General features: G+C 44.2%; 2 protein-coding genes across 3 annotated transcripts in view; one reads left to right on the forward strand and one right to left on the reverse strand.

Moving 5' to 3' along the window:
* The window catches only part of ANKRD13A (ankyrin repeat domain 13A), a 30,172-nt gene extending 10,403 nt beyond the window's left edge, over positions 1–19,769 (forward strand). Inside the window, exons 4-15 of one of the 2 annotated variants that reach the window (XM_059676205.1) lie at positions 1,612–1,657; positions 3,459–3,602; positions 4,331–4,520; positions 8,317–8,383; positions 9,643–9,724; positions 11,103–11,164; positions 11,914–12,044; positions 12,924–13,081; positions 13,731–13,838; positions 14,940–15,100; positions 17,066–17,133; positions 17,836–19,769. In XM_059676205.1, the coding sequence (XP_059532188.1) occupies positions 1,612–1,657; positions 3,459–3,602; positions 4,331–4,520; positions 8,317–8,383; positions 9,643–9,724; positions 11,103–11,164; positions 11,914–12,044; positions 12,924–13,081; positions 13,731–13,838; positions 14,940–15,100; positions 17,066–17,133; positions 17,836–18,028 (1,410 nt within the window). In that variant the 3' untranslated portion in view covers positions 18,029–19,769. The remainder of the gene's footprint in view (positions 1–1,611; positions 1,658–3,458; positions 3,603–4,330; positions 4,521–8,316; positions 8,384–9,642; positions 9,725–11,102; positions 11,165–11,913; positions 12,045–12,923; positions 13,082–13,730; positions 13,839–14,939; positions 15,101–17,065; positions 17,134–17,835) is intronic. The other variant, XM_059676204.1, reaches the window with a different exon arrangement.
* Positions 19,770–22,301: 2,532 nt separating this feature from the next.
* On the reverse strand, positions 22,302–26,686 carry C19H12orf76 (chromosome 19 C12orf76 homolog). The gene is made up of 2 exons (XM_059676211.1): positions 26,499–26,686; positions 22,302–23,571 (listed from the first exon to the last, which is right to left on the reverse strand). Exons 1-2 carry the CDS (start codon positions 26,638–26,640, stop codon positions 23,486–23,488), a joined length of 228 nt encoding a protein of 75 aa, XP_059532194.1. The 5' UTR covers positions 26,641–26,686; the 3' UTR covers positions 22,302–23,485.
* Between the last annotated feature and the right edge of the window lie 559 nt (positions 26,687–27,245).

The following is a 27,245-nucleotide window of genomic DNA, read 5'->3' on the forward strand; positions in this document are numbered from 1 at the left end:
ATATTTGTTGATAAATTGGCTTTACGATGTTAGTCAAAACACATTTCTTGAGAAAAATGAACAGTTATGTGGAGAAAAGGAACAATTTTGCTAGAAGTTAGACAATCACTGCTCATTATCTGAACACCCTTTCAAGAAATATTTCTATGACATGCAAAGTAAATGCTGCCTAAGATATTAATTTTCCATGTACTGCAGAGAAACCTTCCATGACATATGAAACAGTTATATGCGTTGTTTTTAAAATAGGTGTGCGTTTGTACAACGTTCACATTTATCCTTCTCTTATCTAACTTACTGCAGAAGGAACTAAAAACATCACTGCTCCATTTGACAAAACAGAAAATGACTTATTTAACATGGAGTCACCCTCATTTTAAAAATTCCAAGTAAAGGCTTTTTCTTTTTTAAAACCTGTTATTGATCCGTAATAGTGAGCTGCATTGCATTGGATTCCCTGCTGGAAGGTATAGACCGCCCATAGCTGACCTTGTGCTTATTGGCACCAGAGGATGTTTTGTCTCATAACAGGCACCTTTCTTGCCGCTGCCCTGGAGAGTTTCGCTGCCCATCACTGGAATTCTGGCTGGTCTTAAACCAGGGTAGATTCTTGGTCTTCCTGCCCTGTGTTTCTGTAAAAACCTGGCAAAACTTGAGAGGTGGGAGGGAACAGGAAAACACCTGGACTTCCTCGCATTTCTCTTCTTGGATGGTAACTGGAAATTAAGTAGGGTGGTACTTAAGAAATTAAGGCGCTCTCCAGGAGCCTTGTAGGTCAGAAAAGCATCTTAAACAGGGCTGCTGGGGTGGTGTAAAGCTTCAAAAAGCCACATTCTAAGAGTTGAAGAGGAAGGTGGGGGCAAAAGTCTTTTGTTAACTGGAGGGGAATATGACTTCTTGGGGAAGTGATGTCCAGCTGCCTCTTTTTAGTTTCAGGGTGGTCCGTTACTGTGAAGCCTTTTCCAGAACACAGAGCCTTTCGCAGTCAGGTTCCCAGCCTGATAGATGGAGCTGACCTTCCTCTCTGCTTGGAGCAGTCTGTTTCGCACACTGCCTGGCGGTGCTTACCCTTCCTCCCAGGCTCCTCCTTATGTTGCTGTTATGAACCAGATTGAGCCTCTCAATCAGATTTGACTTTTATCCCCCTCCAACCTTATAGCTTCCAGTTAACTTTATTAACTGTCTAGACATTTTTTTTTAATATATTTTATTGATTTTTTTACAGAGAGGAAGGGAGAGAGATAGAGAGTTAGAAACACCGATGAGAGAGAAACATCGATCAGCTGCCTCCTGCACATCTCCCACTGGGGATGTGTCCGCAACCCAGGTACATGCCCTTGACCGGAATCGAACCTGGGACCTTTCAGTCCGCAGGCCGACGCTCTATCCACTGAGCCAAACCGGTTTCGGCAGGTCTAGACATTTTATATCAAGAATAAATCACAGCCTGAATGTAAAATAAGCATTTATTTTGATGGGTTTGCATTTTGTGTTTCTTATTTTCTCTGTTCTCTCCCCCTCCCCCACTTTAAAAAGCCCTGTTAACCCTTCCTGTGCTTGTGTTTAGTTAATAGCACCAAGGGTAATTTCTTTTCAACCTTTATCCTTCAGACTCCAGATTTCTATGTGCAGATGAAATGGGAATTCACCAGCTGGGGTGAGTGGCTGTGGGCTTGTGATTTATTTTGTTTCCACTTTATTTAGCCTGAATATTGGTTTATTTTTCCTTTATAAAAGTTACGTGTATTTTTTTTAATCTATAAAATGCATAGATAAGAATTAGGAAAAATAGTCACCTCTAACCCCACTTCAGCACCACTAGTGTTAGTGCTTTGGGCGTTTTCTTTCTAGTCTTTTCCCCACTCGTAGGACTTTTTCTCCCAAGCATCCATAAATATAACATAGAGACAATTTTGTCTCTTTTGTCATTTCCAGTTGACATTGATCCACATTATTAGTTCTTTAAAAGGCTAATATTTTAGTAAGACTTACCATAATTTAGTTACTTCCTTATGTGGTTTAGCTTGATTCTTTTAAACTTGTTATTCTGAGGAAGAAGATGAGATGAACATTGGAGTAGCTTGTGTTTTTTTTTTGTTTGTTTTTAAATCTTTAAATTTTTTTTTTTTAAATATATTTTATTGATTTTTTACACAGAGGAAGGGAGAGAGATAGAGAGTTAGAAACATCGATGAGAGAGAAACAATCGATCAGCTGCCTCCTGCACATCTCCTACTGGAGATATGCCCGCAACCCAGGTATATGCCCTTGACCGGAATCGAACCTGGGACCTTCCAGTCCACAGGCCGACGCTCTATCCACTGAGCCAAACCGGTTTCGGCTTTAAATTCTTTATTAGTTAAGGAATTACAAATGTGTCCTCATTCCCCCCCATTAACCCCCCCACACACACACACTCATGCTCTCATCCCCTGTTGTCCATGTCCATTGGTTTGGCTTATATGCATGCATGCATACAAGTCATTTGGTTGATCTCTTTGGAGTAGCCTGTTTTTTACAAAATGGATGTATTTTTCTCCAAAATCTTATGTAAGGCAAATTGACAGACAGTAATTTTCATAGATGTTCTACTTTTATTTCTAGTTGATCAGTTAATGACAGCTCCTAATTCCCAGTTTTCAGCCATTTTCACTTCCAGACTTCCCTTTCAGGCAAGATGTCATATTTATAATGAAACATTGAAATGGAGTAAAAAGTATATAAAAGAAGAAAACTTCATATTCTTCTGTGAAACGAATGAGTTTTCCCTAATGCAAATATTCACTCTGATTTCAGGTTTTGTTAAAAAGCAGCACATTATAGACATTTGATCATTGGAATGGTGGATCTGACAATATGGTAGACGCAGCCATATGGCAAAAGTAGCACATGTGAACGAGAAAGGCCAGATGGACATACTCGAGCTCTGATGGCAGCCAAGGAGAGGAGCTCACTTTGGCATTGAGCATACTCTTAAGGAATTCATTTAGAGCTTTCTCCAGACAAGACATAGATCTGCACTTTTATAAAGGGCTATAAAACAGAAGGTCCTTTTTTATTTTTTATTATTATTATTTAAAATATATTTTTATTGATTTCAGAGAGGAAAGGAGAGGGAGAGAGAAATAGAAGCATCAATGATGAGAAAGAATCATTGACAGGCTGCCTTCTGCAGACCCCACACTGGGGATCAAGCCCGCAGCCCAGACATGTGCCCTGACTGGGAATCAAACCCATGACCTCCTGGTTCATAGGTCAACGCTCAACCACTGAGCCATGCCAGCTGGGCCATCTTTATTTTTTAAGAGTGACTTCTTGTATCACGTCCAGCCAGGTCCAGCTCTATGTGACAGTCACCATCTTTCTATTCCTATCCTTTCATTAAAATCAGAATCCTGATTTCTGGGTGTTCTACTTGGCCATCAGGTTTTTCTCAGTAATATACTTCTCTTCTTCAGTGCCCTTGGTTTCCAGAATATGCCCAAACGATGTCTGTCGCATTTGGAAAAGTGGTGCCAAACTGCGTGTTGATATCACATTGCTGGGATTTGAGAACATGAGCTGGATAAGAGGGAGGCGTAGTTTCATATTTAAGGGAGAAGGTGAGTGATTTCATTGTAGTAATCACTGCTCATGTTAAGTTACAGAGTGATTTTTAACCATGAAACGCATTCACATTCATGTGACTTATCTGATCCTTTCTGGGCATTTTTTTGTTGTTCTTTTTTAAATTATGTTCTTATTTATTTTTAGAGAGAGAGGAAGGGAGAGAGTGAAAAGAGAGAGAGGTAGAAACATCAATGAGAGAGAAACATCGATTGACTGCCTCCTGCATGCCTTCTACTGGGGATTGAGCCCGCAACCCGGGCAGGTGCCCTAACTCAGAATTGAACCCAGCCCTCTTGGTTCATGGATCAATGCTCAATCACTGAGCCACATCAGCGGGCTTGTCGTTCTTTTAATTATTCACCTCTCAGTTCCTGTATCTTATTTGTTATCTGTATAATTCTCTTGTGTGTATTATTTACCACCCAGCATCTCTCCTGTCCCTGAGCCTCTGTCTTGTATCTCACTCGTTACATTCCCTCCATAAATGGCGTGGCTTACCCAGTGTTGTGCATAAATAATGTATATTTTGTAATATATATTTTAAAAAGTATGCAGATAAATGTGTTGCTAACAAAGAATGCAAATTATTTTAAAAGTCTGCATCTCTGGGGAAGATGGCTCAGAGATGCAGGCTTGGACGGGGATGCACTTTAACGTGAGGTTTCTTGTTTTTGCATCTTACTTGCATTGTACTTAGTTATGCCCTTGTTTCCGTTAACAGACACCTGGGCGGAGTTGATGGAAGTCAACCATGATGACAAAGTGGTCACCACTGAACACTTCGATCTTTCCCAGGAAATGGAGCGCCTCAGTCTGGACTTGATGAAGCCAACAGGCAGGGAGGTTGAAAGGCGGCTCACGAGCCCAGTCATTAACACCAGCCTCGATACTAAAAATATTGCTTTTGAAAGGTATGAATTTGGGCTCTGCATTTTAATTTCTCATCCCTTTACTGCCATCTTTAGTGGCATGTATGTATTGATTGGAAATTATGGGTGGACTGGAATTTTTTTTCTAATATGCCAGTTTAAGCACTAGCGTTTTAAAGTTAATCTCTGCTCTCACCAAATGTAAACCATTATTGACATCCTTCATCATACATCACTTTTATAGCACATTGGTTAAGTCTTGGATAAATGTCTTCCTATTCTTTCATGGGCCCTTTTAATGGATTTTACTTGAATTTTATATTGTTTTGGTGTTTGGGGATCCACAAGACTCCCCAGTCCCCGACCATGGGACTTTGAGTTTCTGGAAGCTATTGAATGTGGTTACACTGGTATCAGTCAAATTCACACCTTTCATATAGTTAAATGTGGTTCTCTCCCCGGTTTCCCTACAGTGAGACCTAATAGTTTAGAGCAAGAGTCTGGAGGGGTTTCAGTTCTATTGCAGACTCTACCTGAAGAAACCTCAGAGAGGTCTGTGTCTCAGTTACCCCAGATGAGAACCTCGTGTCTGCTCATCTGCCTCTGGGCTGTGCAGAGGTGTGGGGGCCTTTGTAAGGGATGCGGACGCTGTCACTGCTGTCCCCGGGGGGTCTGGAGGAGCCCCGAGTGTTTGCCTAGGATGTCACATCCAGCTCTCTGTAAACCAAAGCAGCATAACATGAGCTAATATGAACATTATCCTGGACTTAGGTGTCCTTTGCTCTTCACACATATACTAACAATCCTATCTTTTTCTTTTCTTCATTTCCAATATAAAATTTATTAATAAACCTGAGTTTTCTGTTGAGTCATGGAGAAGACTTGTTCAGTGCCTTTTCCTTTAGTTTAGATCGAGCTGTGGAATGAGGGTATTTGCTTGTAGCATAAGAGAAAACCAAAACACCAGGTGTGCTGCTGCTTGGGCGGGGTCCGTGCCGCACCGTCAGCCTCCCCGGGCGACAGCCATTGTCTTCCAGGGACAGCAGTTGACCATGGCTTTACCAGTAAGGATGTGGGAAGACCTCTGCAGTCTTGGGCACATGCCTCTGCAGACATTTAGCCTAGGGCTCTGTCCCTAAAGCCAGAAGACAGAGGACCCTGCCCTCACTGCCGTCTCCCAGCAGTAGTGACAAGAGCTGGAAGAACTGACCCTCAGCAGCAGGGCCACCAGCTAACTGCGGCTTTGGGCAGGCGGCTTCATCTCTCCGGGGTTCTGCGTGCTCGGCTGCTTTGCTTTGTGATCAGTGAGCGTCTTGTGCATCGAGTAAGGATTCGAGTTCCCTGAGTGAGGTTTGCTACCGGAGGTGTGAGTGTTCATGTGATTGAAGGGGGAAGATGAGGGTCTCTAATACTGTAATGGTCGTTGTCATCCATTTCTTTTTTCTAATCTTGCTTGGGGCTTGATGCCTGTAAATCAGTGCCCTTCTTGCATAAATTTTTGGCCTAACGTATACCCTCTGATCACATATTGGGTTTTTCTCTTCTCTGAAAGATTATGCTCAACTCATCTTAAACGAAGTATTTCCTGCCACCACCATGGCTTTTCTCCCATTGGGTAGCAGCCTCCGAGCCAGTGCTTGCTCCAAGCCAGTGGCCTTTGGGGGGGGCGTTGTGGTCTCAGTGGAGACAGGCAGAGGTGAAAATGGCAAAAGAGGGAGCTGAGATCTCTCATATCATCTTCATATGCCTCTGCATGTGAAGTTAAGTGCCAAGGAGTTATTAGAGTCTTGGTTTTAAACTAGGATGTAGACATTGAATTTAGTAACTAAACTGTCATTGGACTGACTTCCAGTCAAGAGGGCAGATTAGTGGCGGATTTCGTGAAGGAATTGGTGCTGGATTAGTGGATGTTGCTATCTGCAGATTACCCCAAAGGAGATGCCTCTATTGGATGGAATTCAGTCTCGCATCATTATTGAAGAAATACCAAAATAAGTTCTTTAATTTTAAAAAATATATTTATTTTTATTGATTTCAGAGAGGAAGGGAGAGGGAGAGAGCGACAGACACATCAACGATGAGAGAGAATCTTTGATCAGCTGCCTCCCACATGCCCCCTATTGGGGACTGAGCCCACACCCGGGCATGTGCCCCGACTGGGAATCAAACCATGACTTCCTGGTTCATAAGTCAATGCTCAACCCCTGAGCCATACTGGCTGGGCAATAAGTTCTTTAATTTCTAAAAAACAAAACGAAACCATCAGAGAGTGAAGCTGAAAAAGGAAATGGAATCGTCAGGGTTGTGGCTGAGGGAGGTGAGTGAAGAGCATGGCGGCTCCCAGGGAGAGCAGTGCAGCTGTTCGCTTAGCGCACGTGAAGGACGCAGTGGAGTGACCTGGTCATCCTTCGGTCCTTCGGACGACTCTGTGCCAGGAAAGGAGTATTTCCTGTGCTGAACTGTCAAGTGACTTAGTGACAGACAGGAACTGAGGATTGCATTTGTTAACCAAAAGGAGTATCTCGATTTTCAGTTATCAGTGACTAAGAGGGGGCTCCGGTTTATTCATCAGTTAGGTGTGGTCTCTAGCCCCCTGCACCCCAGGGTCATTTTGTTTCTGAAATGTCACTTGGACATGCGAGCAAGTAGTTTGTGTAATCCCTTTAGGATTTCTTTCTTTCCCCCCAAGGGCCACGGCGTACTAATTGTGGACAACTAATAGGACATTTAAAGCTTTGGTCCCACCTTCCTCTGGTGGGTGTAATGTATACATAAAACTCCTTATACCCCATCTGGCCTCATTTCATTTACTAAATCCCATTAGAAGAAAAGCAAACTGTTTGGAAACACAATATGCAAATGATCACAGACTTTCTTTGTGACTGGCTAACATGCCACCTGATGTCCCACTTCACTCCAGGGTCAGAGCAGAAGGCAGGCAGCTGCCCTACACAGGGCCACGTACAGCAGTCACAGTGGAGCTAGGATGTGATGTCCTAGACAAAGGGGCGGTCTGGCCAGGGCTCCCCTGAGTGGTAGCATTTCCCAGGGTGTGATGCTCTGAAAAAGAACCAGAGTCTTGGCTGCTGTTGGTTCCTAAATGCATTTTTTCCAGGAATGTGTTGAGTGGAATAACTGGGTTTCGGGGCACTTTACCAATGCTGCAGCTGCTGCTGGAATGCTGGAAATAGCAGTTCCACAGAGCTGGGACCAACGGCTGGGCTGAAACCCTGCTTTTAACACCCTTTCCCCCGCTGCACCCAGCCTGGTAAAATGCCTGACTGACTCCCAAGCCATTTGGAGGCACTGATGGTTTCTCCAAGCAGCTTGCCAGAGTGATGAGTTCCTGCCCGCCACCCCCACTCTCCCAAGGAGCAAGATGGTCTGTGTGTCCTTGTTCTAAGAATTCCTCCACTGATTGTGGCTGCTTATGGGCCAGAGCCCCTGACATCTGTGCCCATAGTTAAGATGACCCAGATAAATGCTCTGACCCAGATACTACCTTGTGGCGAGTGTTGGACGCTGGTTATCGCCACTCACTCCTTGGGGACAGCTGTCCGATAAATGTCACCACCTCTGCTGCCCGTGCTGGCAATTACTGTAAAGAAGCCAAGAATGGAGGCTCTCTGTGCCAGGGGTGAGGCAAACTGATTGATAGCTGGGAGGGTGCGGGAGATGCTTCAGCCATCTGTCATTGATAAAGTCCTTTATGGACACTTGGACCATGATTTCCAGGTGTCCTTCACTAAAGCTGGGGGAAGAAACTATAAAGGCTGCAGGAATAAATCTGAATGGCATGTTGTACATGTAGAAATTTGTGGTGTTCACTTTTTATCAGAACTAAATCCGGATTCTGGGGCTGGAGGACAGATAAAGCAGAAGTTGTTAATGGTTACGAAGCAAAGGTAAAAGGAAACTCTTAAAATAAGATTTAATATAGCAATTTAGCTTCTATGCAAATGAGTCTGTTCAGATTGTCATGCATCTGTGCCATGGAGATGCTCTGGGGACTAAGTACTGTGTAGTGTGTCTCTCCTTGGATTTTTATCTTATTTGACTCTCAGAAAATGGGATAGCATGTCCCAAGGAGGTCTCTAGTTAGGCCAAAGAGAAATGAGGACAGGTACCAGTTGTCCTGGTAAGAATGAAACACACACACAAACAAAAAAACAGAGGATTAGACTTAACATGACTGTTCATCTTTTTTTATAACCTGAGTGGCTTTAAAAAAAATACAGTAGCTTTTATGAGTCTCCATTTTTTTAGTTAGCCTACGTGTAACCAATTGGCTTGCAGCCCACTTACATGACATCAGTGAATTAGAACATAGTTGTCATAGTGGAGACGACGGCTGGCATTTTGTCCGCTGGACAGCCCTGTTTCCTGGCCCTTCCTGAGCCTGCAGTACAGCAGGATTGATGGTCCAGGGGATGGAGCCAGGCACTGCAGAATCCTCTGGTGACCTCTGAGCAGCAAAGAAAGCTGACGTCATGCTCAGCAAGACACATTTAGTAACAGTCATTCCAGTGCTGAGTGTGTTTCCTGGACCTTGGAACGTATGCTAGATACAGTTAATTCTCGGTTAATCGAGACATTGGATTTTCTAAACTCCCATAGTTCCCAGTCAACCTTGATAACAGAGAGCATTGCCTCTGGCGGCTACAATGATTTTTGTCAATACCCAGCATGCCTTTAAATAGTGACTTCTAGTTGTAAAGCTTATCAGTGTAGAGAACCTTTGGTTCACTCCTTTTTCCTCCTGCCTAGCGGATGGCTGTCTTATTATAAGTCCTATTATAAGATGGCCAGAAATCAGTCCAAGTCCTCAGCGCAGGTTCGGATGCCTTAGCACAATAGAAACGCAGGGGGGAGGCCGGACGTGCAGGACCTTCTTGAGAGCATTTAGCAACAAGAAGATGAAACCTGTCCCTGTTAAATCCTCAGTGTTTAAAACTCTCCGAGATGCAAAGTGACTGCTGAGGCCTTTCTAAGCCGATCGCTTGTGTACTTTCTCTGAAGGATCCTAGTGATTGTTAACCGTTTCTCATTTTTATTTTGCTGCATTTCTTTTTTTTTTTGGCTTCAGCATTCTTGCTCTTGCTATGCTTATTTTTTGAGTTTTGATTCCCTGTGTCACTATTTTCTCTTGCACACGTCTCTCAAGGTTTACACAGTAAATAATGTGAGTGTGATAACCAAAATACGGACAGAACATCTGACCGAGGAAGAGAAAAAGAGATATAAAGGTAATTCTTCACCCCTTTAAAAAAAAATAAGTTGTGGTGTGTTTTTTTAATTGATTTCAGAGAGAGGGATAGAAACATCAATGATGAGAGAGAATCATTGATCGGCTGCCTCCTGCAAGCACCCTACTGGTCACCAAGCCCACAGCCTGGGCATGAACCCTGACTGGGAATCGAACCGTGACCTCCTGGCTCATGGGTCAGTGGTCAACCACTGAACCACACCAGCTGGGCCTCCACCCCTTTTTTAAGCCTAGAGAGAACCTTTGTTGGCTCTGGTAAGTTTTGGGGTTAATGTGATCAGTTGTGCTAATCCCAACGCTGGCTGACTTTTCATAAAAATGTCCTTAGTCTGACTCATTCTTGGAGCTATTTCTCCTTAGTTGGCTTCAGCTACAATTAAAGCCATTCACGAGGACTTGTTTATGTGTTATGAAGAACAATTGTTGGATGAAAAAGTAGATAAGGCTATGGGGGAATATTTTCTCTGGAATAAGTGATTTGGTCCAAGCTATCACAATGAAAAATTTAGACAGAACTTGGGCTCTGAGCCAAAACATTGCCAATACATGGTCACCATTGCCCAGCTCTGCCCGTGGCTGGTTCTGTGAAGTTGCTGACCATCTGTGACTCAGTTTCCTCAAAAATGAAGTAGAAGTGCTTCTAGATCTTCCTTAAGAACTATTGGGGGGATTAGGTGAGTTACTACAAATAAATATTTAGAGCCGCGCCTGCAGTATGTGGCTAGCACACAGTAGTTGTTAACCACCACCACCGCTATTGTTAACTATATTACCACAGTACCATTACTGCAGTTTGACAAAGGAGGAAACCGAGACCCAGTACACGGACACGGACACATGGGCAGTGACCATTCAGGAGGAGATTGGAATCCAGATCAGGCTCACTCACAAATGCACCCTCTTTCTACTATTCTGCTTTAATTCTTGTAACTGTTGTTCATCTAGAGCAGTGGCTCTCAACCTTCCTAATGCCGCGACCCTTTAATACAGTTCCTCATGTTGTGGTGACCCCCAATTTCATTGTTACAAATTGAACATAATTAAAGCATAGTGATGAATCACAAAAACAATATGTAATTATATATGTGTTTTCCGATGGTCTTAGGTGACCCCTGTGAAAGGGTCGTTCGACCTCCAAAGGGGTCGCGACCCACAGGTTGAGAACCACTGATCTAGAGAGACTCTACAATAAAGATAAATTAGCTGATGGTTCTTATGGATGATTTTATGAGTCTGTCCATAAATGATACCCTGATGCAGGTAGCTTGGATCAGAAACCTTAAAATATGGTGAGAATCTTTTTCTATGGTCACAAGTAGAGTATAATATTAAACATTAAACTTTTCGCCCTTGTATAGCGGACAGGAACCCACTGGAATCCTTGTTGGGAACTGTGGAACACCAGTTCGGTGCTCAAGGGGTAAGTTGAAGCAACGAGCTCTCGGCGCAGTTTAAAGATGACGACTTCGCTGCGGTGGGGGTGGCATGTACTGAATCTGAAATAGGCCACTCCATGTGAAAAGGCTATAGGGTACTCCCAACCTGGAATTTGAGACACTCTGTTGGGAGAGAATTAGATGAGCGAGTCTTTAAAAATAAAGATTTTAGGGGTGGGTAGTGATTATAGAAATCAGGTGCTTTCTTTCTTATGTGTTATAAACTAAGATCTCTCTGTAAAAATGTAAATTAAAAAGGATTCAGGAATTTACATTTTAACAAAGCACCTTAACAATCATTTCCTCATTTGATCCTTACAATAACTGTATGAAATTGCTACAGTGGATGTCACTGAGGGTCAGAAATATGAAACTACCTTTCCAGTATCACAAGCTAGAGAATGACAGAGCTGGAACTTAAACCCCAAGTCTTCCAGATCTCATGTGCTTTCCTATATTTCTCTCTCTTGCTTTATAAATCAGGAGATAAAAATGCAAAGGAGAGTGGAGAAATATTTTGAAATGGAGAAATGCATTTGACTTGCCATGTAGCTTGGTAACACCTTTATAGATTTACTTGTTCTGTGCAGTAACTTAATTTTTAAAAAGTTAATGACTAGAACTTCCTGATCTGTAGCTGATTAACATGTCCGCCTCAGAGACTGAGTGCCATAGGCCTCCACTTGTGAGCATCACTTGGCATTTCTGACTCCCCTGAGTTCTGGCTCGGCAGGACCTCACCACAGAATGTGCCACTGCAAACAACCCGACAGCCATCACACCTGACGAGTACTTCAGTGAAGAGTTTGATCTGAGAGACAGGGACATCGGAAGGCCGAAAGAGATGACGATCAGAACACAAAAGTAAGAGAGATTTAATGGCCATTTTCTTTCTTTTTTAATTGATTTCAGAGAGGAATGGAGAGGGAAAGATAGAAACATCAATGATGAGAGACAATCATTGATTGGCTGCCTCCTGCAGGCGCCACACTGGGGATCCAGCCCACAACCGGGGCATGTGCCCTGACCAGGAATGGAACAGCGGCTCCTGGTTCATAGGTCTCATAGGTCAGTGCTCAATTACTGAGCCATGCTGGCCAGGCTCAATGGCCATTTTTCAACTTATGGATTATTTGTTTCAGAACTGTGCTGTTTTATGGTATCATGTTCAGTCATTTCTCTGTCCCCTTCCTTTAAAAATAATTTTAAATTACAAAGGCCCATCTTTTATTTTATTAATATATTTTTATTGATTTCAGAGAGGAAGGGAAAGGGAAAGAGAGAGATAGAAACATCAGTGATGAGAGAATCATTGATTGGCTGCACGCCCCTCTACTGGGGATCAAGCTTGCAACCCAGGCATGTGCCCTTGGCTGGAATCGAACCCAGGACCCTTCAGTCCACAGGCCAATGCTCTATCCACTAAGCCAAACTGGCTAGGGCAAAAGCCCATCTTATTAGCCTTTCCCAAGTAGAGTATAGATTGGATATTTATTTTACTGCCAACAGCATCCATTGATTAAGTGAAATGGTTTCCACCAGCTAGCAGTTTCTTAATGCTTGCTATCAGTTAAAGCTCTGATTGCCGGGTTGGGAATAGTCCCATCCTAGTTCAGAATTGAAATGTAAGGTAACTGGGAAGACTGTAGGGTGAGGACGCTGCTGTTGTCCAGCCCACTGCATAGAATTCAGTTTCCCTGTCTGATGGTCATGTCCTCAGTCTTTTTCTGTCAAACCCTGCAGGTTCAAAGCCATGCTGTGGATGTGTGAGGACTTTCCTCTCTCCCTTGTGGAGCAGGTCATTCCCATCATTGACCTCATGGCCAGAACAAGCGCTCATTTCGCAAGACTGAGAGATTTCATCAAATTGGAATTCCCACCTGGATTTCCTGTCAAAATAGGTACCGTTAACTGAACCACGGGAGCACTTGCAGGTTGTGCCCTGCTTGCAGGTGACAGGATGTGCTTTAGGGAATTGGGGCACTTGCATCAAAAGTAGCATACAGGAGACATAGGTCACAGCCTCTAGTTTAATTTGGCTTGAAGAAGTGTCATGATGCTTGGTCATTTTGCGTATCAAAGTTAGGAGATTCCCCAATCACCAGTTCAATTTATTGACGTGAAAAGGCATAAAAATGTGACACATTCATTGTTTCAATATCAGACCTTTAAGTGAAACTTCAAATTAGATAGTTAATTGAGGACGACAATTGATACCAAGATCCTTTGACACATAAATAGGCTTCGGGCCTGAAGTAGTATGCATAATACCATATACAATACATGTTACTTGGGAGGAATTTATATTTTGGATAGTTGTACATTCATGATACTGACTCGATCATTTGCTTACTGTGATCTAGGAAAAAGTTGCTTAACCTCAGTTTTCACATCTATATATTGGGAAGGGTTGTTATGAGGATTAAATGAATCATACTCATAAAGAGTACTTGGCAAGGTACCAGCATAGTAAGCACTCATAGCTAACTATTAAATGATGGTTATTATTATTCTCAGTAAAGTTATTTATAAAAGCTTTTATTTTGTTAGAAATTCCCTTGTTTCATGTATTAAATGCACGGATCACATTTGGAAATGTTAATGGCTGTAGCACTGCTGAAGAAACTCAAAATGTGGAAGGGACCCAGGCAGATTCAGGTAAAAGAAAATGGGGTTTTGTGATTTTTTAAAAAGAAAATTCATACATTTAGTCATTATACTAATTATTCTGTTTGGAGTATCTTATGAAGTAGTTCTCTGTACTGAATCAGGAAAATTTTGGATTTAGTTTAAATTCAGTGAAAAAAATTGAGAATGTGTATTAAAAACAGCATATTCTTTAAAAATGACTTTATTCAGATGTAATGTAGATACAATAAAATGCTCTCATTTTTAGGTGTGATAGGTCAATGCATTTTGACAAATGTAACCACCTCCACAGTTATGAGAGCATTTCTATCATCTCCCCAAATTTCCTCGGCCTCCTTTGCCATCAAGTCAATTCATATTTTGGATGCTATTGTAAATGGATTTATTTTCTTAATTTTTATTTTCCAGTTACTCAATGCTAGTATATAGAAATATAACTGATTATTTTTCAGTTTTTAAAAATTATGTTAAAATAGTGTTCTGTGTCTTAGGCTAGTTGAAAGATACACAGGTGTTTGTTTTATATTATTTTTATTTTATGTTTACAGATATATATGTGTGTGTATATATAATTGTATATGTTCACTGTGCTTCATAATAAAAGAAAAAAGACACATTGCACATTGGTGTGACCATGTGTATACACTCGCATTCCCCAAAAGACGCATGAGTAAAATACTGGATACTTCTGGAATTTGGACATAAGAAAGGGTACAGGGAGAGAGATCTTCACTTTTCATTTTATAGTCTTCTATATTTTTTATGACTCTGCATTAATTTTATTACTAAAAAATAAATGGCCTGAGGACTGAAGGGTCCTGGGTTTGATTCTGGTCAGGGGCACATGCCTGGGCTGTGGACTTGATCCCCAGTAGGGGGTGTGCAAGAGGTAGCTGATCAATGATTCTGTCATCATTGATGTTTCTATCTCTCTCTCCCTCTCCCTTCCTCTCTGAAATTAATAAAAAATATATATATTTTTTAAATCTCACATACTAGCAAACTTTTAGTGTAATCTTACCATTTTTTAATTTTAAAAACGTGTATACAGAATTGAAGTGGAAATTTACACACTGACTCAGGTACCGTCTGCAACTCCTTGTGTTCCAGCTTCCCCGGTCACGAACTTCGAGGTTGATCAGTCTGTGTTTGAAGTTCCTGAATCTTACCATGTTCAGGACAATGGCAAAAACATGCACCTGCAGGACGAAGACTACGAGATCATGCAGTTTGCCATCCAGCAGAGCTTACTGGAATCGAGCCGGAGTCAGGTGCGTGTATCAGAATAAAGGACGGGGCGTGGGAGGTTTTACCCTCCCATTTGACCTCTTCAAATAACAACTTTGGCATATTTATGGTATTTGCAGAAATTGTTCTGTTTTTTATACACCTGGTCTTTTCCAAAACGTTATTACGAGATATATATATCTCATATAATCTGCATAATCCTATCGGCGCCATTCACAGCTGTCTCCTGACAGACTTCCCTTTTCCTCATGTTCACCCATATAGCTAATGGTTATATATCTCTTGGGGTTACTATGTAATTTTTTAGTATTGAAACAGTAAATTCATAATAGCCTACACCACATTTTCCCTAGAATATTATCTGTGTCGGCAGTGTCATAAGAAGGTATGTGGATTTTAATTTCAACTTCCTCCCCAGGAAGACCAATCATTGTGTTTGGTTGCTTAGTAAGGGTACGATGAAAGTGTTGGTTGATGCTTTGTTAATATTTTTTTTACTCGGATATTTTATTGTTTTAATGGGTATAACCCCAAACTCTTTGAGCCTCTAACTAAAAGTACTAGTAGAGCTAAGGACAGGACAGACCAGCATGAAGAACAGTTGCCTTTTGTTTTCTTTTTTTTTTTTTTTAATATATTTTATTGATTTTTTACAGAGAAGAAGGGAGAGAGATAGAGAGTTAGAAACATCGATGAGAGAGAAACATCGATCAGCTGCCTCCTGCACATCTCCTACTGGGGATGTGCCCGCAACCCAGGTACATGCCCTTGACCGGAATCGAGCCTGGGACCTTTCAGTCCGCAGGCCGACGCTCTATCCACTGAGCCAAACCGGTTTCGGCGCCTTTTGTTTTCTTATGTGATTCTTCCTCCAGATCTCACCATCCTGGGGCAGTCCAGGGAATGTGGTTCTCCGCCCTCCTCTGGCTTCCCAGGGCTCAGATTTCTGACATCCTGCTTTTATTCCTGAGTCTGAGAGCTTGAGTAGTGTGAGCCCCACTCTTCCCCTTCGTGGACCCATTCTTAGAGCCTTTCAGTTTTCTGAGGCTGCTGAGCCAAGGGCCAGACCTCAGAGCAGGCATATTCCCTATGAGAGCCCTCCTGGGAGAAGGTCCAGCCCTGGACATTGCTGTCAGCCCATTACCTCTTTTCTTTCCCTATATAAGTGAGCTTATTTTTCCTCCAGAGCCTACAAACTACTTGTCCATAGTTTTACAAAAAGGAGTGGCCAAAGTCACAGACGACAGATTCAGTTAGTCGCTGCTTCACGATGGACAATGGGGATGCACTGAGAAATGCAACGTTAGATGATTGCCTCGTGCGAACATCATAAAGCGCACTTACATAAACCTAGATGGTCTAGGCCAGTGGTCGGCAAACTCGGTCAGCAGAGCCCAATATCAGCAGTACAACCATTGAAATTTCTTTTGAGAGCCCAATTTTTTAAACTTAAACTATATAGGTAGGTACATTGTTATTAACTTAATTAGGGTACTCCTAAGGCTTAGGAAGAGCCACACTCAAGGGGCCAAAGAGCCGCATGTGGCTCGGAGGCGCAGTTTGCCGACCACTGGTATAGGCTCCTACACTCCTAAGCTATATGGCATACCACCATCATATACATGGTCCATTACTGACTAAAACCTTGTTATGTGGCGCATGACTGTATTGAATTATGTATTCTAACTCTGCTCTAAAAGAATTACCTGCTTTGTTCATTTGAACCTTGCCCAAGGTTAGCTGCTTTTTAATAGGCTGATTTTTTTGTCAAGTATGAAAGGCTGTTCAGCAGGGTAGCGTGCCATATACTACCTGGCACTTAGGTGTCATTTTAGAGATAACTTAAGTCCCTATTAGTTTTTCACACAGTACTCTCAATAGTGGGCATGCAAATATTTTTAGTTTTGTTCTTGCTGCTTTATTTCCTTATCAGTATGACACCTATTCCTTCTAAGAGATATTCATGTCATCATGTTTGTTTTTCTTAGGACCTTTCAGGACCAGCTTCGAATGGAGGGATCAGCCAGACACATGTCTACGATGTCCAGTATGAGAGGTAACTGACACAATTCCTGACGATTAAAGTTGGCACAAGCACTTTGCACACACAGCACTATGCCTGGTGGGAGAGACCTGATCAGGTGTTAATTCTCCTGTTGCTTAATGTGGCAGCTCCTCATTCAAACGGCTCTCATCTCTTGGTGGCTGGTTTCTAGGAACGGGGGAGAGCACGGCTGCCTAGTTCCCAGGCCAGTGCCACTGGCAGATAGGCCCCGAGGAAGTCTTTCCTGATTTGCCTGATCTGCCAAGAATGTGTGATCACACAGGGTCTAACTGCCCCCTGTGGACCTTTATATAATTTTTTTTTCTTTATATAATTTTAAAGATGGCATTTTGGGGAAGAGCTACAGAGATTATTAGATTTTCTTCCTTTATTTTTAAATGGAGGAAACCAGAAAGATTGATTTTACAAAGCATTTCCCTAAACTTTGGGCATGTGAAAGCCTGTTGAAGAACTTGGGCTTTGCTTCAAATAGATCCAAGTTTAATTCCTAGCCCCATCACTTAGTTGGGTGATCTTAACCTCTCTGAACCTCAGACTTCTCACCTGTATACAGTCTGTCCCCAGAGTCATGGGGGATCGAATGGCATTATGCACGCACAGTGTGCACTTGGTAAGCAGTTAAGAATGTAGTTGCTACCATTGCCATGATGATGATAATCCCTGTTTCTTTTCTCCCCCCTTTTTCCAACCCAGGGCCATCCAAGAGAGCCTCCTCACCGGCTCAGGTCTGTACTCCGGTGCCTCGAGTGAGACAAGCCGTTTTGATAGCGATTTGCAGCTGGCCATGGAGCTCTCTGCCAAAGAGCTGGAGGAGGCGGAGCTCCGGCTGCGGGAGGAGGAGGCGGAGCTTCAGCAGGCCTTGCAGCTGTCTCTCACTGAGAAATAGACCTTTCTGCCCACACCTGCACCAGGCAGAGCTCTGGGCTGCACGCGGGTGCTACGTTACCAGGGCCCTGGGGCTGAGGGACTGACTGCACCTCGCATGTGCACAGCGGACGGCAGCTGCCCCCGTCTTTACGCAGAGGTGCAGAACCAGGGACCCCAGGTCCATCCACAACACTCCCCGGTGAAGGGACTGGGGACCAGCAGACCACATCTCCAGACTAAGGGGAGGGGAGCATCGTCACTTTCCATGAGCTGTGTTGGCTTGCAGGTCACATTTTTACTACCAGCTTTAGACAAAAAACCCCAATCCCCGCAGATCTGTAGGTTCGTTTTTACCAAGGAGTGATAACAAAACAAGTTATTGCAGAGTCAGGGTGCTTTTATATATGAGAGCAGCAGCCTTTGTAGAGTGTGGTTTATGAAAATTTATGATACTTTACAGTTCACCAAAGAAATGGATAATCTGTGCCGATCTACTCTTTTATTTTTACCTTTATACAGGGTTTCTAGGCCACCATCACTGTTCCTCCTCCATCTCCACCTTCTTCCATTCTTTCCATCCCTAGCTAAAGTTAAAGAGGAGATGTGTACAGGATCTATTTTAGATTAGGGTTAACTATTTGCATCAAATTAAGATAAACTAATGACCATGGATGTTGCCTTAGCCTTAAAAATTACTAATAATTTCAAACCACCTCACTTCATTCATTGAGGGATCTGATTTGAACTTGTAAAGGCAGTTCCTTTGAGAGTAGGATCCTCCAGGCTAAAACCAAGGCAGCTAATCCTGGCCCTGAAGGAGCAGCTGGAACTGAGCTTTGTTCTTGCAGTGGGCAGGCCGGCCAAAATACCAGACAGCATAGAACCAAACGACGCGTGTGTGCACGTCTCTAGTGGAGGGCCAGGAAGACCCACCCACTGCACGTCCTCAGCTCGCTAGAGGAGAAGGGGTGGGTTAAAAAGGGAGCTACAAATGGAACTCAATGGCTCTATATTCAGAAGGAAAGTGATGATTCCACATTGCTTTTTAGAGTTCAAATCATCTTTCTCGATAAATATATTTTTTAACAGAATCTTTTTATTATTTTTAAAAGATATAGAAACTATTCCCATCAGTAGCAATACAAGGTTATACATTTTAACCAGATTTCTCAGGCCTCTTTTGGATACCTTTAGTAGTTAACTATTTTGCCTAACCCTTCTGTAAATAACCATCACAGAACATACAGCTGAGGGTACCCTCACTCTGGCCGGCTGTGTATTCATGCTCACAGGGGCTGCACTGAAATAACCTGGTAAATAATATCCTCCTGTTTTACATCAGTTTCCTGTGTGTTGGGCTTCTTTTGGGATGGGAAGAGAAACATGAATTACGTTCCAGTTAAAGTCTGTAATACAGTTAGCATTGCCAGTAAAATGTTCCTAGCCACAAAGAAATGTGCTTTTGATTCAATATAACCATCTGTCTTTCTTGTCATGGTCTGACCAAAATTCCTTCTCTGCACACCAGGCCAGTATATGCAGCATCACCTTTGTTTCAAATGCATACCTTGGCATTTTGTTTACTGAATATTTACCTTGAGTGAGGACACGACTTGGGAATGGCTGCAGTTAGGCGACATTGTTTACTCACTAAGGTGAACCGTAGGTAATCTCTTATGTTTGCATTCCATTGTTCTGCTTCCCGGTGTCTCTGACTTTCTCCCAGGAAGTCAATTAAAAAGGGACTGAGCTTTTTGTCACCCTGCCTGCAGTGTCTTTCATTTATGTGTTCACTCTCTTAAAATGCAAATAGACTGCTCCCATAGAGCAGTGGTTCTCAACCTTCTGGCCCTTTAAATTCAGTTCATGTTGTGACCCAACCATAAAATTATTCTCGTTGCTACTTCATAACTGTCATGTTGCTACTGTTATGAACCGTCATGTAAATATCTGATATGCAGGATGGTCTTAGGCGACCCCCGTGAAAGGGTTGTTCAACCGCCAAAGGGGTCGCGACCCACAGGTTGAGAACCGCTGTCTTGGAGGGTGCTGGTACAGCATCCTAGACAGCCTTTGAGTCTTTCTCAGGTTGTTTTTCTAGTCACTGAATGAACCCACGCTTTGTTTTGTGTGATATGGGAACATCAGAATGGCCTCCCAGTGCTCAGCTGTGTATTATAAGGTGACATGCTCCTCCCCGCCTTCCTGACCAATCATAGTCCACACACCCAATGCTCCGTCTCAAATGGAGACTAAAAGCAAGCCAGTGTCAGGGCTGCTGAGGCCCCTGCAGCTGCATTTCCATGTAGGTCTAGCCTGGAGATGGACTGGCTCTTGTGGAGTAAGGAAAACCAAGCCAGCATCAGCTCTAAGGTGACTGACGATGCTCTCCTTTGAAGCTGAAGGGTTTTTTTATTCTTTTTTTATCCTCACCCAAGGGTATGCTTTTCATTGCTTTAGAGAGGGAGCAAGAAACATCGACCGGCCACCTCCCATACACGCCCCAACTGGTCGAACCTGAGACCTGGGTATTTGCCCTGACCCACAATCCAACCCGCCACCTTTCGGTGTACGGTAGGACATTCCAGCAGCCACACCTGCCAGGTTGAGGCGGAAGTGCTTTCTGAGGCTGTTCTTAGAAGTTCAGTTGATAATTGGGGCTTTAAGACTTACCCTACACCAAGTGTGTTGGTATTAAAACAAGGCAATGACTCGTAAAAAAAAATGGTTTCAGAAATGAGGCCTTGGGAAATGAAGGTGCTGCTTTGCTTTTGGGGAAAGAAAGTACATAGCCCGGTGGGGCACTATGAAGAAAACTGTTCCGGGGGGAAGGGAATAAATACCTGGGGATTATTTAATTTAAAGACTAAGTTTCCTGCTGAACACAGGTGACATCAAAGACAAGTTGAACGATGACAACTTCAAATGACAGTAAGTGATGGAGTTCAAAACCCAACTAGGCCCATGTGTGATTGAGAACAGATCCAGCTGGAAAAAGTCCTCCTAAGACTCCGGAGCCCCTAATCTCAAGCAGCACTTGCAGACGGCTTCATCCCAACTTTAAAGGAAACTAGGATTCGTGTTTGCTAAAGTAGCTCATTTTTATGATTGGTGTCAATTATGTGTGTTCATGTGGGCACTCGGTAGGCATTCTGAGTACAGTTCACTTGATGAGGTCTAGGGTCTCCCGTGCTCCCTAAAATGGCCAGGAAAAGAATTCTACCCGAAGGTTCTAGCTGGTCAGTCTCTACTCTCAAAAGCTTTCAGTATAATTCTCTCTCCTAGAACTGAAGTTTTTATCTTTACTTGTCTCTCTGTAATAAGCCTCTTCATCTACAAATAATGACTTTCTCACTTGAGCTTGAAGTCTCATCCTGAACAACAGACGGTAACATGGAATGAGGATGTAGGCTGGGTTTTGGATTTGTATGTGAACTACTGCAAAGTTTTTTCAGAAAATGAACATGGTCCTACTACCTGATGATTCCTGAACAAACAGCAAGCTGGCAAGTTCTTACTGTTTCCTTTTAAAATCTTAAAAGTGGCCCTGGCCAGTTTGGCTCAGCGGATAGAGTGTTGGCCTGTGGACCGAAGGGTCCCCGGTTTGATTCCAGGTCAAGGGCATGTACCTTGGTGGCAGGCTCCTCCTGGCCTGGTCCCTGGTCAGGGCTTGTGCAGGAGGCAACCAATTGATGAGTTTCTCTCACATCGATGTTTCTCTCTCTTTCCCTTTCTCTTCTACTCTCCCTAAAAATCAATGGAAAAATATTCTCAGATGAGGATTAACAAAATAAAATAAAATCCTAAAAGTGGCAATGAATTTCTTGGCAGCATATCAAAATGTGTTCCAGATGAGGTGGGACTTAACCCTGTCAATGCCAGTCTCAGCATCCCACCCACAACTCCTTCTAGCCAGTAACACAGATTTCTACGGGACAGGCTAACTAGTAATCCCACCTTCATTTGAGTTAAGTTTTCAAATCATTTAATCTTCACAATATTTAAGGAAAAGTGTGTATATCACCATTTCAAAGGTGCGAAACGGAGGCTCTGAGGAAATTAAGGCAGTTTGTGACTGCAGCTAGGACAAGAATCCACGTCTCCAGACCCCTGGCCAGCCTGAGAGACTAATCCTGGCTCAGTTTTCAGAAATAATGCCTTGCCCTGAGGAAATAGTATTATTTCACATATGAATTTAAAATTCCACTTCACAGTGCTTCCTTAAGAGATCTGAGTCAAATACGCACCTGCATTTTAAAGACTTGGAACATAATTAGGAGTAAAACAGGATGTAAGATTTAACTTTAATTTTAGACATTTGCTGAAAAGCACAGAACAGTTAACATTTGAATGCCTCAATGTTAAGGTTACAAACAAAATCCGTAAGTCAGAGTTACAGGATCCCACATCAGTTATTTCACATTAAGTGCAGGTTTAAAAAAAAATTCGTGCTGTGTTTGGAGCACAAGACACGCATTTCAATTTAACAACACAATTCAACTTAGCACCTTTAAAATAAAATAAATACTGATGACCACACTGTAAGTACAAAAGTATCATTTCAATAGGGGGAAGATCCAGTTCACCAACAGTGCAAACAAACAGCAGCGTTTCCAAAGCTGAAATTAAGTTTGTGTAAACACATACCCACTCGCCACTCTGCCTAGTACAGTGAGTCCTTCCCACCCAGGGCCAAGAGAAAGAGTTTCTGCGAAGTCTCTTAGGTTCCAAATCTGAAAAGCTGCCGCAAGTTTCAGGCCAAGGGCTGGAGATTTAAGTGCAGTACCAGGGAGATCCGCACGTTTGAGCAGCAAGTAGTTCTTTTTCAGATGGGTCAACTAGAAACATTTTCAGTCCAACCCCAGAGCCTTCCAGCCCAAGCGTACACATGACCACTGGCCTACCTGCTGTGACCCTGACTTCAGTGGGGCACCTGAGTGCAGAGCCGATGCTGGATGAGGGATGACGGCCCAAGCTCCCCACAGTGGTCACTGCTTTGCAACCAGAGTACTCTGCCAACTCAGTGCAATTACAAACGTTGTGATTCTTAACCTACTGTCACCAGTGCTGCTTAAGTACTGAATGTCTGTCTACATGTTAAGTCTTCTTCATCTTTTCAGACATTAATGACTGGTCCTTCCCAATGTGGTTTTATATCACTCACAAGGTTACTGTGTTTCCTTTCTCATGAGCACTCCATTTTTACACAGAACTTTACACTGAGCTTTAAGTCTTACTAACAAGTAAGCCACATACAAAAAAAAAATACTAGAAGCAGACTCAGTGGCCAATTATTTGCATTACAATGTTACAAAAAAACTGCTAGATGTTTTTTCTAAATCAGCATTTACCAATTGTCCAGACCAAACGTCATTTCCAAGCATGAAAGTTCGGACTCCAACGTCTCCACTGACCCATGTGCAACACAACTTATTCTGTTCCCAAACACTCCTGGGAGCGCTTGCTGGCTCGGCTGTCATCGACGCCGAATGGGTTTGTAGACACAAAATGCCATAAGGATCATGGTCACCAGCAGGATGCTGAAAATGGTTCCCATCAACACTGCAAAAGGAATACAGGTTACCTCCTAATGGCGGCTCCAGGCTCTGTAAGTCGTCATTCATTGGCGATGATGGGCCCAACGCCACTCAGTACCAGGCACGGTGCCAGGTGTGGGGGAAACAGCCTTGAACTGCCCTCTCTCTGGAAGTCTCCATGTATTGAGGGGAGAGATTGTACACAAATAAGAGCATTTCACAGAGCCTGACGAGCTGCAGTGAAGGAAACTAATGTGACGGTGGGGGAGGAAGCATCTCAGGGGGGACACATGAGCTGAGACTTGAATGGAATGAAGGTGCTGGCCGTATGAAGGTTTGCAGGGAGAGCACTGCAGGCCCCAAGGTCAGCAAATGAGGGCCACCGAGGCCAGAGCAAATGAATGAATAGGAGGCAAGCATGGTAGGGGTGGGAACAGTGAAGAGAGAAAGGCAGGAAATGAAGCTAGAGAGGAAGACTGCAGCCAGTCCTTATAGAAGGAAACATGGATTTTATTCTCAGTTTAAAGAAAGGGTTGTAGGCAAAGAATAACAAACTGAATAAAAGCAGGGAGCCCAACTATGGTTTTAAAGCCATTTATAAAAACTAGAAATTCAATAAAGAATAGAGTATTTCAGTCTCTATGTGAGTTTTGAGAAGGGCCTTCTGATCAAAGAAGCAATTTACTAACTTCATAACCTATGTTTTTGAAAGTAAATTTCACAACTAAAACTTACAATGTGCTCAAGTGAGAAATGGGACCTGTAATTGGTAACTCAAGTTAATCTGTGGTCCAGGACTAGATACAAGGACCTGGCTTTAAATTAATGTAACCAGCAACCTGTCAGAAGTCACATGCACCCCCGATTGTGTGACTCTCAGAATTGTGGGAGGCTTTCAAAATGATGTTACTTTTAACAAGCAAATGTATGTTTGTGTTGGTAAGTATGTCTGGAGATATTCTGATTGTCTAGACTGGGAGAGGGGTGTGCTACTGGCATCTAGTGGGTAAAGGCTGGGGATGCTGCTAAACATCTCACGGTGTGCAGGACAGCCTGTCTCACCTCCTCCCATCCTAACAATGAATGATCCAGTCCGACATGTCAGTAGTACCCAGGTTGAGAAACCCTGTTCTAAAGGATAAAGCAGGATAATGTGTGGAAACCACTTAGCATAGTGCTAGCTAGCTAGGCAAACAGTAAGTGAGAAATACTTGACAATGAGCCCTAATGGTTTGGCTCAGTGGATAAAGCCTTGACCCGTGGACTGAACCTGGTCCCAGGTTCAATTCTGCTCAAGGGCACATGCCCGGGTTTCGGACTTGATCCCCAGTAGGGGGAGTGCAGGAGGCAGCCGATCAATGGTTCTCTCTCATCATTGATGTTTCTAGATCCCTCACCTTTCCTCTCTGAAATCAATAAAAATATTAAAATCCTATAGAACAAAAGCCTAATATACTAAGCATCTGGTTGTCCGTTCAACCAATCAAAGCGTAATATGCTAACGATATGCTAAGGCCACTCAACCTCTTGCTATGACGTGCACTGACCACCTGGGGCAGTCAACCGGTTGACCAGTTGCTATGATGTGCACTGACCACCAGGGGGCAGACGCTCCAACCAGTAGGTTAGCTTACTGCTGGGGTCTTGTCCATCTGGACTGAGCGAGATGTGTCGGACACACCCTGGAGCCCTCCCCCAGTCCCTCCCAGCCTGACTGTGCACCGGTGGGGTCCCTTGGCCCGGCCTGCACCCTCTCGCAAGCGGGACCCCTCAGGGGATGTCAGAGAGCCCGCTGCAGCCGATCCCACAGGCCAGGCCAAGGGACCACACTGTTGCATGACTTCATGCACCAGGCTTCTAGTAAATAAGTCACATGACCTCAAGCTTTCAGATGCTGGGGATGGGTACAATGAAGAGATGGGGCCTGAGGCTTCCAAATCCTTCCCAGAGGTGGCTCCCCTGGAGGGAGGATCAGGGCACTGGGCTGGAAACCAGAATTTGGGGGGTCAGGGACACAACACCTTAATTCTAGTCTTGCCTTGCCACCAGCTTCCTGTGTGACCTTGGGACATCTCTCACCCTCTCTGTGCCTTGGTTTCCTTAATGTTTAAATAAGGGACTGACTGAGACTGTCGGGTTCTCCACGGCCTTTCTAGTTTTGACCCTCTTGAATTGTTAAAATATATATTTTTTAAAATGACAATGAGTTCATGTAAAGATAACCCATAAATGATACTATGTGGCAACTTCATAGATATCCAGATGCACCAGTGAGCTGCTGTGTTAAGGAAGGGCTGTGGCCAAACCAGAGGAAGTGATTTTGAAGCTTGCCAGGCGTTAAGCTCCAGGGTCCCTTCCGCAGCCGTGGCACCTGCATGCATGTATTTGTGGAAGAGATGCTCTCACACAAAGCCGAGGTTCCAATCCTGGCCGTCACCACTTTCTAGCTGTGTAACCTTGGGCAAATATCTGGGTTTCATTTTCCTTATCTGTAAAATACGGCTGAACACCACCCCTTATTTACTGTGAGGCTGAAATGAGATCACGTGTACGAAGTGCTGAGCACAGCACACAGGAAATGGCAACGAATGTCAATCCCCGTTGTGCCTGACCATAGTCATCAGGAAAGGGGAGGGAGTGGGGTGAACACTATGACGCGCCTCGCTGTCTAGCCTGGGCCCACGGCCCGGGAGGGGGGGACCCAGATGGAGACCCAGGCCCCCGGACTCGCAGGCCTTTCGTGCAAGCAGCACATGCCGAGAGCTGGTGTGGCCCGGCCTGGCGCCGGGCTGTCACGCTCAGGCCCTCTTCCCAGGCCTTTGGCGAGGTCGCACCTGCACCCCCAGCCCTCACACATCCCCGCCGTCCGCCCCGCGCGGGCCAGGCTCCCGGGGCCCCCAGAGGCGGAAGCGCAGGCCCGATCCCGCCGCCTGTCCGCCCGCCGCCGCTCACCCAGGTTCTGCCCCCGCAGCACCGCGTACGGCCGGCTCTGCTCCAGCGGCTCCAGCGGCTCCACCGGGCTCGGGGCCTTCGCCCGCCCCACGAGGAGGCCACACAGGCCGAGGCACAGCCACCACCACACCGCGCGCAGCATCTTCCCGAGCTCGCAGCCGCAGAGCCCACTTCCGCCGGAAGCCCCGCCTCCGTCCACTCGCGCAGCCCCTGCCGTCACTGCTTCCGCTGGTGCGGCGCGTCGTTGCCAGGGTAACTATAGTGCCGCCCCCACCGGGAAGGGAACCGGCAGCCGAAGCCCAACCGACCGATCCACACGGGCCAGGGCTTTTTAAATTTTACTTTATTTTAATTTTCCGCAATAAAACAAATAATAATAAATAATCCTGCTTCTCCCTCCCTTCACGACTACCAGCTTGATCCAAGCTGCCACGTCTCTTGTCTGGATTGTGGCGGTAGCTCCCTTACTGGACTGCTTCCCGCCTGACCTGCACCCACACCCTCTGCGTTTGCTCTGCTCTCCCGCAGAAGGCAGTGTCATCCTGGTAAAAGGAAAGCCAGACCATGCTCTGCCTCTTGGAAACCCCGGTGGCTCTTCCATTTGGCTCGGAGTAAAAGTTAAAGTCTTGCCCTAATTGGTTTGGCTCAGTGGCTAGAGAGTCCGTCTGCGGACTAACCCTACCCCCACCCCTCACCCCCACACACACCCCGGGTTGGATCCCAGTCAAGGGCACGTGCCCGGGTTGC

Source organism: Myotis daubentonii, chromosome 19, assembly GCF_963259705.1.
Source record: "Myotis daubentonii chromosome 19, mMyoDau2.1, whole genome shotgun sequence".
In the NCBI taxonomy this organism is placed as follows: Eukaryota; Metazoa; Chordata; class Mammalia; order Chiroptera; family Vespertilionidae; genus Myotis; species Myotis daubentonii.